The 14,758-nt window shown below is 39.0% G+C and overlaps 1 protein-coding gene across 2 annotated transcripts in view; it reads left to right on the forward strand.

The window, feature by feature from the left end:
• pvrl2l (PVR cell adhesion molecule related 2 like) overlaps positions 1-14,758 on the forward strand; it is a 149,632-nt gene that overhangs the window by 67,438 nt on the left and 67,436 nt on the right. For both annotated transcript variants that reach the window (XM_084423506.1, XM_084423505.1), the window contains exons 4-6: positions 748-1,041; positions 2,259-2,376; positions 4,405-4,553. In XM_084423506.1, coding sequence (XP_084279632.1) covers positions 748-1,041; positions 2,259-2,376; positions 4,405-4,553 — 561 coding nt within the window. The remainder of the gene's footprint in view (positions 1-747; positions 1,042-2,258; positions 2,377-4,404; positions 4,554-14,758) is intronic.

Genomic DNA, 14,758 nt, shown 5'->3' on the forward strand with positions numbered 1-14,758 from the left:
ATTGTATAAATAACACATGGTCACGAGAACGAAGACTTTGTAACATTCACACATAGTTCAACTCTGAGTAGGACGATTAAAGACTTCCCCAAAAGGTATAAACAACACATGGTCCTGAGAACTGAAACTATGTAACATTCACACACAGTTCAACTCTAAGTTTTCTTATGTGATGTTATGAAAGGAAGCATATCTGAAATAGATTCTTAAATTTGTAACCCTTCAGTTGCCACCATTTATCTTTAATATTTGAGCTCCTCATTGGCCATCAGGTACATTGATGTCAGAATCAGGCGCTGAAAACCCCTATCAGACATTATTACACAGTTCTCTGATATGCTTGATTCCACTCAGTTCTGTGATTAAAGTATTTTTGTATAATGACCTCTATAATTGACCGTCCTAGATTGTCCCAGGCATCCAGTTTCCTACATAACTGTGCTAATTTGTATCACTCTGCGCTCTTTCTTCTCATGTAATCAATTCAGGTTTTTTTATTTGGTAAGTAGCTGTGTAATAAGGTCTGAATGTTTGAAACACCCTGTTGACATTTATTTTTGAAAATGACTGGCTGACTGTACATTATCCCATTAATAAGAGTCAGTGACATGTCTGAGTACTGTGTTGCTTTGCTGCATGTTTTTTTTGTTTAGCTCAAGCGCCACTTGATTAATAAAAAAAGGCTATTGAAAACCAAATTCATGTTGTAACTTGTAACCTAATCTTTTTTTTTTTTCTCTCCAATAGCTAAACCCAAAAACTCAGCTACCGCCATCCCAGTGCAAGCCGGCTCTTCTGAGGTTGTCGTGGCAAGATGTGAGGCAGCCCAAGGGAAACCAGAGGCAACAATCTCCTGGATTACAGCAACTGCTGGCCGCTATAACCACACTTCAGTGCCCGAGATGGACGGCACAGTGACCGTGAAGAGCGAGTATCGGATGATCCCGACATCTGCTGAAAACGGAAATGATATCACCTGCTTGGTGAATCAGAAGACGCAGAACGAACCGAAAGCCTTCCACTTGAAGCTGGTGGTGGAGTGTAAGATTCACACATACACACTGCAAGAAGTAGTTCATCCGAAATAAAAATTCTCTCATTATTTGCTCACTATATCCATATGACGTTCTTTCCTCTGTGGAACACAAAGAGAGACTTTATGAAGAATTTCCTGGCTTTTCAATGTCTTGAAAATGAATGGGGCTGTTAAGTTCGCTATAAAATGAGAGAATTTCATAAGATATTATGTAATAATGAACCATTCAGTTTATGAATCTGATCTTTTCTAAAAAATCTGATCCAGTTTACAAATCAAGGCTTATCCATACAATATATTGTAACAACATTTTCTACAATCTCCTTAGGCTTGCGAGGCTTTTGGGGAATGCAGCCCTGGTCTGAATGATTCATTTGTGAATCAAATGTATTCGGTTCTTGAGTTCACTGACTCCTGTCACAGCAGTTAATAGCTAACTGGAGGGGGAAGATTATCAATACATACAAAACTTAAATTGTGGTCTGTTCCTCACACATAGCTATCATATGACTTCAGAAGACAGTCATAAAAGTCATAGTGGTTTTTGTGTCATTTTTAAAGCTTGAAAGCTTCGGTTCCCATTCATTGTAACTGAAAAGAAAAGCCAACCAACAGATTATTCAGAACTTCTCTTTTTGTGTTTCACGGAAGAAAGAACGTCAAATGGTTTTGGAGCGACATGAAAGTTAGTAAACGAGGACAGAATTTTCATTTCTGGCCGAACTAATCCTTTAAAGAAGTGCGTTCTCAGTGACACACACATGAACTCATAATCCGTCCCGTATCATTCGCTCATAACACCTTTTCTCCCTCACCCGGCCTCCTTTTCATCAAAAAATGCATTTAAGCATCTTCGCCTCTGCCTCATATGTCTGCCTCAACACATTGTTTGCTTTTTTTTTTTCATGAAAGCTATTTACAGAGTGTTTGAGGTGTCTGTGTTTGCAAAGCTGAGGGGAAATGTTTGAGGATGTCACAGATTTGCAACTTCGCCATTTCTTTTTATAAATGCTCCTGTTGGAACATCCTCACCTCTTGCACTTTCATTCTGCATTTCTCTAGCATGTCAAAGCCCTTTAAGAGTCTATAGGGCAGTGCCAACTTCAGCAAGCCTGTATCTTCCCTTCACACCCCTGAACGGCAGATAACCAGTCTTTCAACTGCATTTTCAATGCAGGATTTTCAGATGAATGTCTTTCTCTCTTTCTCACGTTCTTTCTAGACCCACCCACTGTGACAATAGAAGGATATGACAATAACTGGTATATGGGTCGAACTGATGCCGTTTTGATCTGCAAGGCTGACGCCAACCCAGAACCCACTAATGTTACCTGGACAGCGTGAGTACATTTATAACTTTAAGTAATCGCTTAAAATTCTGTCACCGTTTATCCATGTCATTCCAAGCGCATTCTTTGGTCGAACACGAAAGGAGATGTGCTTAAAGGGATACTCCACTTTTTTTTGGAAATAGGCTTATTTTACAACTCTCCCAGAGTTAAACAGTTGAGTTTTACCGTTTTCGAATCCATTCAGCCGAACTCCGGGTCTGGCGGTACCACTTTTAGCATAGCTTAGCATAGATCATTGAATCGGACAAGACCATTAGCATCTCTCTCAAAAAAATGACCAAAGAGTTTCGTTATTTTTCCTATTTAAAACTTGACTGCAGTTACATCGTGTACTAAGACCGACGGAAAATGAAAAGTTGCGATTTTCTAGGCTGATATGGCTAGGAACTATACTCTCATTCCTGCGTAATAATCAAGAAACTTTACTACTGTACCATGGGTGCAGCAGGCGTAATGATATGACGCAGCGCCTGAAAATGGGTCTAATAGGTTAGACAAACTTAGTCCCGGTCACGTTAGAAGTTACTGAGCTGGGGACTATTTTCAGGCGCTGCGTCATATCATTACGCCTGCTGGACTCATGGTACGGCAGCAAAGTTTCATTATAGTTATATTACGCAGGAATGAGAGTATAGTTCCTAGCCATATCAGCCTAGAAAATCGCAACTTTACATTTTCCGTCGGTCTTAGTACACGATGTAACTACAGAAGAGTCAAGTTTTAAATAGGAAAAATATCGAAACTTTTTGGTCATTTTTTTGAGAGAGATGCTAATGGTCTTGTCCGATTCAATGATCTATGCTAAGCTATGCTAAAAGTGGTACCGCCAGACCCGGAGATCGGCTGAATGGATTCGAAAACGGTAAAACTCAACTCTTTAACTCTGGGGGAGTTGTAAAATGAGCCTATTTCCAAAAAAAGTGGAGTATCCCTTTAAGTGAGCACATTTAAATTTGACTTATGCTTATCAAGGCTACATTTAGTTGATCAAAAATACAATAAAAACAGAAATAATGTTTATTATAATTGTAAGTATTATTATTATAATTTTAAGTTACTGTTTTCTATTTTGATACATCGTAATTTATTTGTGTGATTAATTTCCAGAATTTTCAGCATCATTTCTTTGAAATGTCTTTATTGTAACTTTTGATTAGTTTAATGCATTCTTGCTGAAAAAAAGTATTAATATATATATTTTAAACCTTTTAAATCCTTCTTTTTTTTTTACCCACTTCAAACTTTAACTGTAGTGTACAAAATAACTGCTTGGACATTCTGCTAAATATCTCCTTCCACAGAATAAAAAAACAACAGCACTAAAGTGAGTAAATGATGACAGGATTTATTCAAAACAGAAAGAAACAAAACTTTTGTTTTCATTTGTTTTTATTAGCATTAGTATTTGTTTAGTCTGAAGAGAATCCATATTTCATATTTACATTTATGTGCTGTTGCCATCTCCAATATGACTGAAACAAAATCAAATATGGCAGTTTTGCTGCAAACAACAGCCACAGGCTAATTGGCTCTGAATTGAGGAAGCATCTTTGCCTGTGGTATAAAAACAACAACAGCCTATTAATGCTTCACTGCTTCAACTTCATTTTCTCACCAAAACAAAGGAGAACATGAATCGATACAGATCGAGAAACAACATTTATTTGCATGACTTATTGGGTGATACTTAGACGCAGCCGTTTGATTGCAGAGTTTCAAGTTAGTTGATAAATATGCAACACTTACAGATTTATTTGGCACATTTTCGAATGGAGTAGACCTAATTGTATAATAGTGTGCATTAAAGTGTTTCAGCACACAAAGACAAATAAATAAAAAATAACACATGCAATCATTGTCTTCTATGTGTCACACAAGTTAATGTCTCAAACGTCTTTAACGAGATATTTAGAGATATACGGTGTATTTTCAGTAAAGAAGTTTTACGTTTTTGAAATAAGCCAACATGCTATCAAAAACTAGCTAGAAATGCAGTTTTCTGTGTTGATTCCTCAGTGCCTCGGGTCAGTTGCCGCCTTCGGTACGGGTTGATCAGAACCGGCTGCTGGTGAAAAAGGTGGATGAAACGGTGAACACCACTTTCGTGTGCGAGGTGAAGAACAGTCTGGGTTCTGCCAAGAAAGAGTTCTCCGCCACGGTCATCGGTGAGTGGCGCAATGCAGGAATGACACATGCACTCACAAGTCTGTGCTGATGTAAAAATTCAATACACTTTTCAGCTCAAGCACAGTGTCCTAACCAGGCGCAGTGAGCTAAAGCATTTGGTGCCTGGTTAGGACACGGTGTTGCACGCCACCTCCCTCGCACGTAGGAGAACACAAAATGTGGGAAAAGGGTTTCTCCTTGCTAAATACAGATACATTTTGGTAATCATGTACACTTCTCTAATGTGGGTGGGCTTCAAAAGCCAGACTCTTACTTGGTGGTTGGATTTCTAGTTGGCCTGTCTAACCTAATTTTGCGGGATTTTCTCCAGAAGCCTTTGTACTATGTGAAGTCACTTGGTGTGAGCCAGTTTGCCGGGTTGCTTTTTATTTCTTCTTTTCACATGTTTTCTTTTCCCTCTTCACCATACCTAACAACACCGTAATGTTGTATATATTTATTTAACCTCTCTTAATAGAAAAAAAATGCTGTTGTTATTTTCCTCTCTGTTCCTGTGCCCTGTGCATGGTTTTCTTTCTTTTCCTACAGCTTTGTTGTGCCGAAACGCACACATTCTGTGTAAGCATTAATGCGCAACACCGTCTTGATGTTCCATTTCTTAAAACGTTAGCCTTTGTCGATAAGCTTTGGAGTGGCTGCTCCACTAAATGGACGCGTGTAGGCCCGCGAGCCACTATGCTTTTGGCACTTTCTCATGCCAAGGCAAGCGCAAGAGCTGTATTTAGAATCCGTGGGAATCCTTTTGGAAATTTCAATTGTCTTGTGGGAGAACAAAGGCTCTTTGTAGGCGCACTGTAGCGAGAAAGTGTGGGATGTTGTTCAAATGTTATTTTTTTTCCCTTTTCACAACGATATTATAAGGAGACTTTTATCGCAGTCATAAGGACGCCTGGTCCTTACAGAAACATTCACGTACCTTCACTTGATACATTCACTGTTGCCGCACAACAGTGGATTGTCACAAAGGCTAAGTCATTGCATTGTTAAATATCTGTTTTTTTGCGTGATGTTTTGCACAGCCATTTTGTCTCTGCTTGAAAGGCTGGTTAGTACTGGTCTAGCAGGTCTTTTCAGCAGTATATTTGAGTTGTTTGTCTGGGAATTGAGTTGTTATTGAAATGTGCCTGTGGGCAGAGAAGTACTCGACTGTATGTGTGATCTTTGATACTTTCCTTTACACACACTCATATATATATATATATATATATATACAGTATATAAGAGATTGGGAAGAGTACCAAAGTACTTTAGTACTTGGGCTAGCAATGATCTTGCAAACCCTGCTGAAAAACAGTTTAAACCATCCCAAATAGTTTGCAAGTTTTAACTGGTTTAAGATGGTTTAGCTGGTCTCCCAGCCTGGCAACCAGATGTTTAACTGGTCAGTCTAATATTATCTCCCACCCCGACCATCTGAAATGTATCCAAAACCGCTGTAAATAATCAAAACCAACCAATTTAACCAGCCAGGTTAAGTTGGTCTAACGCAAACGCGAGTGTGCGTTTCTGCAAAACAAAGCTGGTTTTAACTGGTGGTTTAAATTTTTTGTGGTTTAAACTGATATAGATGATCTCCCAGAATGGACAAGCTGATGTTAAGCCGGTCAGTCTAGCTTATTTCCAACCCTGACTAGCTGAAAATTGTCCCAAATCCATCTAAAATCTGGTCTAATCAGTTTACACAAACTAGTAGGCCTGGTTTAAGCAGTTTTTCGTACTTGCGGTGACAGCAATCATGAACACCCGACTAAAAAAAATTAAACCAGCTCAAAGTAGATATCTGGTCTTACCTGGTTTAAGCTAATGTCTAATGTCTCCCAGGTTGGTTAAGTTTTTATGGTTTTAGAGGGCTTTTGGACACTTTTCAGCTGGTCAGAGTGGGATATCATTTGTCAGGCTTGGAGACTAGCTAATCCTTGGCCCGTGGAGACCAGATTAAACAAGATAAAACCAGCACTAAAACTCCCTTAGGCTGGTTTAAGCAATTTTTTTTCCCCCGACAGGGAACACATAGGGGATAATTCACTTTGAATTGTTCACTACCTAGCTGCATTTTTTATTTTTACCAGCCACAATTTGTGTTGGTATTGTACTGCGCCATGTGTATTTCAATTAAGTCATTAAGTCAGGTGTAAACAGGGCCTAATATAAATGCAGACACGAATGCCACACCATGACAAAGCTCAGCGGATCGCAGGCGAGACTTGTGCTGACGTAAAAGGAATTTAAAATTCCCCTAACTCCTAAAACTGTACACGTGAATGAGGCTAGATTGCACTGGTTCCCAGTGGGTCCACCAGCCTAGCTGGAGAGAAAGTGTGTGTGTGTGTGTGTGTGTGTTTTTGAATTAAAAAGCGAGAAAAGAACGGAAGGAGGGCTGTTTTTAAGAAGAATATCCCCCAGACAGAATTCTCCTGAAGTTGAATTCACTCTCTTTTTCTCTTCCCGTTTTCCTCTCTCCTTGAAAGGAGGGAGACCTTAGCTTGTGCCAGCTAACAGACTAATCATGCAGCTTGCCAAGGAGGAGTGTTTCCTCATTTCTTTCCCCTCCTCAACCATTTTCAGACAGCTAATGCAGAAAACTGAAGGCTTTCATTGTAGACCCTTTAAGGGGAAATGAGAGGCCATTTAGCTGCTTAAATTCTTGGCTGAATCTAAGTGCTGTTTATTGGGGTTGGTAGTGGCTGCACTTAAGGAACCAAACAACTGAGTTTTTGCAGAAAGAAACAGGCGCACATTTGCATGCATGCATGCAAGTGCATGCACAGCTTAAAACAGCACACAAGGCACGTCCCTGCTGAAAAGACCATCGTGTTTTGAATGCATGAGTTCATTTGTCAGTAAGGCTTCACTTGTCAACTAGCTTCACCAGAAAGACCATGCTCTTTGACCCATCTTGCCAGCTGAGAAATAATCATCATACTGTGTTTTGAGGATTTTGTTTTGCTTTGCCACAGCGCAAAGAAAACAAATTTTAGCCAACCGCATAAAACAACTTTAAGACAAAACTAAAGATTTTCATAGAAGTTCCTGCTATGGTTAGTGCGTGTTTGTCAGTCTCTGCTTTACATCTAGACGTCACATTGGGTAATCAATATTCATGAGTCAAGATATTAAATATTAACTCATCTTGACCTTCCTGCTTTTCCGATCATTTCTACACCCTCAGGGTAAATAGCATGGCTACTGGTCCATCATGTTGACCAGCACCAAACATGCACTAAAAAATACGCTTTTTCTAGTCTAAGCTGGTCTTTTCAACAAGGACATTGAGAGAAAGAGTGAAATGATTTTCTGAATCGAAACATTAGATCATGCAGTGGTGATTGCAGACTGCAACACTTGTTGATGATCTTAGCCATCAGATCCAGTTCTGTAATTAGTAGATCTTCAGATTTATGCTCAATTGTACTGGCCTTAAATGGTTTATTCTTAAAAGTGAAGTGTAATTTATAATAAACTGTTCAAATAAGTGGCACTTTCTTTTTAAGGAAATCAACATACAAATGTCTTATTATCAGCCAGCTCTCTATATAAAGTTGGATATACAAGTATTATGACCCACCAACACCCAATGCGATATCCACCAATCAAAGAGGTTCCTGAATCTCAATCGTATTTTGATTGAATAAAAGGAATGGAGAATATTTTGTGGTTTTCCATGGGTTCGGCTCTTACGCTTCAAGTTTACTTTTGCGTAAACATCTAAAAACATACTTCATCTTTAAATTATGACATTTGGTCCATCCAGTCCTGAAAATGTGGTTGTGTATTCAATCAGATTTGATGTATTCCCTTTCACAGAGCCTTCATATCATATCAATCCTTTGTTCTGGCACTAGCCCTCTTACCTGTAGCATCTTCAGCCTCACTGTGTGAAAACAATGTCTGAAACTCAGCATGTGAGATAAGGTGAGGGTAAGACCTCAGTCGACTGACATCTGGGTGAAGCCTGTCACCCACGGCTTAGCAAGAGAAAACCGAGACAAAGAAAGAGGCAATGAGAGAGCGAGGAGATTTCACCCTGCTAACATTAAGTGAAATGTCAGAAAAGTGAGCTGCCAAGATTACCTGGCTCTTAGCCCACACCGTCCATCATTAGGGCTCATTACAGCTACTCCGAAACCTTAGAGCCCACCGCAGAAACATGAGGGCTCACCGGGATTCCCTTTTTCTTTGCTTTGATCACTTACAGAATAACAATGAGGCTTTCTCTGGGTCTTGCTTTTGGCTATACCTTTCTGACCCGCACGGATTCTAATGATTTATTGGTCTTTACTTAAATAAGCAATGATTAAATGATTCATCCAGAACATTTAAGTATTCATGAACATTATTAGGCATTTAGAAACCATGAGTTGGCAACTGTAAAATATTTAATTATGTATTCCTTTAATTTAAATGTTTAATTTAAATATTTCCTTTAAAGCAACAATAAATTGAGTATCAAAGCTGTTTTGCGACGTTTCTGACGCATCGCTTGTGCAATCTACCCTAGAAGTGCAGCTCGGAGTGCTTTAAAGATGTATCAAGTGATGCATCTCTGGGTCGGAATCAATGGAGGCTTATTTAAAAGCAGCATTTTTACTGAGCCGCTCCTTCATTCTCTCTTAGCAATTCCTTATACATGTCAGAGTTTAGAATCTGCCACGCTGCATATACCAATGCTTTAATGTTCAAAAACAGAATGCACGCCATGCCTAGCCAGATGGAGCTGGCGTTTTTTCATAAACATTTAGTTTTCAGACTCTCATTACTCCTCTCGATTTTCTTTGGGAAAGTAGTCGTCTTTTCTGAGTGGATTATGAGGAGCAGCTTGTCTGAAATGGGACAATGGCACATTTTTCACGAATTTCTCATGGATGTTGACACTGATGTGACGGCGGATGCAATGAACTGTTGAAAAATCATTACAGGATCCTTTTACAGCTTAGTTGTAGTTAGCCTGGCTTAGCGGAGCGATTTCTTCTGCTTCCACAATCCTGTTATCTGTCATTATTCGTCATTACCTGAGCCTTCTCTCTAATAAACTTGTGCTCTGCTTGAAGGGCTGGCTGATAAATGGATCTTGATATGTTCCAACCTTTTGATGATGTTCAATATATATATATCGCTATTCAAATCAGAGGAGCTATCATTTCAACCATAGAGCCAGTTGGATTCAAAACGTGTAATGCAAAAGTGAAATACAAGAAGTCTAGTTAATGTTTTTAATAACTCAAGACTAATCCTTTATTTATTTAACAATAAACAAACTTTGTCTTATATTTTGTCTCAACAAACAGCAAACAATTCCCTACACATATTCTTACCAAGTCATTTTAATAAATGGAAAAAATGTCATGCAATAACTTCTATAAACATTTCAGAGTGATGAGAACATTTTCAGAGTTTTGATTGGAGTCATTGAAAGTGTCAAAAATATATAAATATACAGTATTTGTATATAAATGTATGTGTATATATATATATATACAAAATATACGTGTATATTTCCCTGAGGCACAAGTATAATTACAGCATTTAGGGTAATGATTTCTGTCATTATGATTTGTCTAAGCTATATATGTTGTAGGTAGAGACTACGTGATGCTCTACAAACTGATTGCTAGCAGAGCTCTGTGTGTAGGCACAACATTTAAGTAACATTTAAGTAACATATTTAACACACACACACATTCTTGAACATCTATCTTTATGAGGACATTCATTGACACAATGCAATCTCTAGCCGCTTACCCTAACCTTACCTATCACAACTAAGAGCCTAACCCGAACCCTTACCCTAAACCTACCCTTAACCTAATTATAACCTTATTACTAAAACCAAGTCTTGACCCTCAAACAGGCCTTTAAAGTGGTCTCCGAAAGTGAGGACCGGCCAAAATGTCCTCACTTTACTCTTTGTCCTCACTCCAATGGTCTAAAACTCAAACTGGTCCTCACAAAGATAGTTGTTCAAGTACACACACACACACACACACACACACACACACACACTTATATTATATATATATATATATATATATATATATATATATATAAAAAGGGCTGGATAATGAATCATAAATCATACACACACATATACACATATGATTTATGATTCATTATCCGGCCCTTTTTGCTTGTTATGACATTTTTAGAAATCTCATGTTCACGACCCAAGACCTGGCAAGGTTTTTTTCTTTTTATCCTGATGTTGTAATCCACTCAGCCATGCTTACACCCGGGTCTTTGATGTACAGTGCACATGGTGACTTTAGCAGGACAAAAGAAATCAAGATAGGCACCCTGGGATTATTGCCTGCCACAGATCGAAATTGAGAAACATGCATGTCAGAAATACCATCCTCCTCCAGAGAAGCTCTACCGCTCTTTAAGCCGTCAACCCCGTGAGCGTGTGTGTGTTCTAGCACGGAAACTAGTGTCTCTGACAATAGGGTTATTAGGATCTGCTCAGAGCCCAATTATACATTTGAAATCTGTTGGATTTAGCACTTTCTTACAAGCGTTGCACATGACCTAGTGATATGCGCACTCAATTATCAGATATGTGCATCTCAAAACCGAGCCTTCTAGTGTTTTTCCAAGTAATTAACTTGTGTAGAATTCAACTCTTTGGTCAGTCAGCCCTTAGGACGCTTTTTCATATCACTTTTGGCAGCACCATTAGTGGTCAACACGTCACCTGTCAGTTAGCCCGGGCTTTAGGAGGACAGCAGGAGCGGTTGGTGTAAGCTGAATGTATGTGCCTTGAGTTCTCCAATAAATCAATACAGGACGTGTGAGACTCCGGAAAGGAGGGGCCACCGCAGGCCATGGCTGAGATTTGAGCCTATCCTTTACAATCAGAGGAAATGCGATCTGTCTGTGTTTGTTTCATCTATCATCTCTTTCCTATACTGCCAAAAAACCTGTATATTTTAGTCGAAATAAATTCGAATATAATGATCGCACTCACGCGGTACATGTGCGGATCGCTTTGGGTGCGGTGTTTTTCTGTGTGATTGATTGCTTCCATAGCATTTGTAGTTCTACCTGGGGTGGTGGTAGTTGTGTTATTTTTATAAATGGGAGTTTATAGTCGGGTGAAATGCGGATGCCTTTGTGACTTCTCGGTATAGAGCTCTGCTAGCAATCAGTTTGTAGAGTGCCAAGTGGTCTCTAACTACAACCTATAGTTTAGAAAAACATGAATAATGACATAAATTACCACCCTAAATGCTATAATTATACTTAGCGTATTGTTGTGCCTTGGGAAAGGTGCCGTCTTGTTGAGTTTAACTCTAGCGGGAAATTGATGACGCAATGTGGAGAACTTGCGTATGCAAATACTGTCCAACATTCGGATGAAGTGCAACAATCGGGTTAATTTTCTGATTGATTTTTGATAACTTCTAAACTTTTAAAGACAGTTACACTGCGAGCTCCTAGGTTGTAAATTGATGGTATATGCTTTTGTTGAGGCCATCAGTTTATATTAGTGCAACCTATTTTTTAAAGAATCTCATTTAACAGTAGGGTTCCTGGTGGAAAAACTACATTACCCATGATGCTATAAATATTAGAAAGCAAATCGTAGCAAAAGATCTCAGCAGTAAAACGCCCACTTCCATGAAGCACCATGAATTACTGTCTGTACTCAACCCTGTGCTCTCAAACTGATTAAATGCATATGCATATTTAGGAATAAATGTAAAATATATTGTTTCTTTATATATAATCAACATCTTTAAATCAAGTTCTCCATTGTTTTTATTTGATTGCAATGCTTTATGGGGATTATAGTTCTTTCCTTCAGTTAAGTTGTTATGTACACATTCTTTGTCTTTTTGTCTGATTTTCAAACACTTTTTTTGCTTCAAATACATTTTTGTAATGCTGTAATTCACCCCGTAACTGGTTGGTTTGGTACATGTTGTAAAACCCCTTATTGAAGACTTTTTAAAAAAAATCCCTATGAGAAAAATGAATGTAAAAAATACTTCCGGAATCAACACCGCTAAAAATGTTTGCAGGCACTGTTGCTCTTTATATACGTGTTAATAAAGTCCCTCAGAAGTTGGCATCATTTTTTTAGCTCTCTTGCATTATTAGTACATTAATGTAAGTATGCGTTAGTACGTGTGCTACCAAGCAACAGATTCCAGCTATGTATGCATTCAGGAAAATTGGCTTTAATGTTGAAGGGTTTGGTAGCATGCCATTAACAGAGTGCGGTGGAATAATAATGCGCTGTAGTTATGGCACTTGAGGAGCGTAGCGGACAAGTTAAAGGTCACGAGGGCTGAAGAGGTGCTTTGTCCTCGAGCCCATCAACATTCTTAGACAATAATGACCTTTAACAGCTTCCACAACTCTCTAAAGGTTCGCTCTCAATGTGGGTTGTAGGAACTCAATGTTTTTTCAATAACACTCATAAAGAGTTGTGCTAGTAAATTTGGCGGCCTAATGTTGTATTAGCCCTGGAGTAGATCAATACTGTGAGACTTCTTTGCTGGCCAAGTGCCATCATTTCAATGACGTTATCTTGAATTTAATCAAAGAAAGGATAAGCCCTCACACTATGGCCTATTAAAGATGCAGGGTTGTTAAAATTTTAAATATCCAGAGTGTACTGCTCTTTTTTTTAAACCTTAGAATAAGAGCAGTCAAGATGTAACAAGTCAGTTGTTCGGTCGTACTCAGAGTCAATGGTGAAGCGGTGCCGTATCTTTCCGCAACCCACCTTTGTCTTTTGTCTCAGTCTTAGAGCCTGATGTCGACCGTAGGATTCACGGATACTGTCTCCCAGACCGATGAATAATGGATCTTGAGCTGTGGCATCTGGCAGAGATAGTGTCAGGAGAGTGAGGTTAAGAGAGATTGGGGATGTTAGCCGGTTGTGTAGTTGTGTGTGTGTCTGTGTCTTAGTCCCACATACGAGCCCGTTCTCAGTAGCAGCGGAGCTTGAAGAGACTTTAATGGCGGTGGACTGAGAGGCACGGCGAAACGGAGCAGGGTATCCTAAGAAAGAGCTCTTTTAGCACCTCTCTGTCTACCGGGATAAATCAAACCAGCGGAGGAGCAAACGAAAAGGAAAAAAAGTTGTGTGGGAGAGGGAGCGGCTGTATGCTTGTTATATTGCATGGATATTAAGTCGTTTACAAATTGTGTGGGAAGAAATTGAATGTAAGTGTATACGTTTTCGCACATATTTTTTCATCATTTGCTTACTGTTGAGCAGAGAGAGAGAACATGAGCAGAGACTGCATGATTTTTTGGGAAAAGCCTCTTGACTTGTTTCTAGTAGACTGAATCCATAATCACTCAAATTGTCATGGTAACAGGAAATTGCAGGAGGTGGAATTGGTGATTGCTTGACCAAGAGCAAAGCATAAGTTTAGAAGAGTTTGCATGCGATTTTGCCTTTGAATTAAAGCGTAACTCTCGCCAAAATGCAACCTGGGGTCTTTTTGTGAATCTTCCCGGGGCAAACTTTTGTTTAAAAGCATAATTAGGATGGAAACGCCACTTTTAAGATTGACCGTATTTTCGTTTTCGGTCAAATTGCCTTTTGAATGGGAGTGCTAGGGGCACTACTATGATAGCATCAAAATCGCTATTTTTAAAACTCTAAGAAGGCTCGACACAACATGAAACTGTGCTGAAGTATCACCAGGGGCTCTACACATGAACTCGAGCATTGAGAACATTGTTTGTGTACACAGAGTTTACTAAAAAGAAAGAGTTTAGAGTTTTTTACTAAAAAACTCACTGTAGCTGTTGTTAGAGCCCCTGGTGATACTTTAAGCAAAGTTTCATGTTGTGTCGAGCCTTCTTAGTGTTTTAAAAATAGCGATTTTGATGCTATCATAGTCTGGCCCCTAGCACTCCCATTCAAAAGGCAATTTGACCGAAAACGAAAATACGGTCAATCTTAAAAGTGACGTTTCCATCCTAATTATGCTTTTAAACGAAAGTTTTCTTCGGGTAGATTAACAAAAAGACCCTATACAAACAACCTAGAAAGCTTCAGTTTATTTCAGTAGCGCTGTTTGCTAAGGCTAGGGTCACTGTTACTCTGACCCTCATAATTATATTCTGACCAACAGCACAAATTGCAGACAGGCAAATTGCGTTTATACAATAAACAGCAAGTTAATATTGAGTAACTTGCATATCATATCTTTGCTCCGCTAGT

Source organism: Rutilus rutilus (genome assembly GCF_951802725.1).
Source record: "Rutilus rutilus genome assembly, chromosome: 11".
Classification (NCBI taxonomy): Eukaryota; Metazoa; Chordata; class Actinopteri; order Cypriniformes; family Leuciscidae; genus Rutilus; species Rutilus rutilus.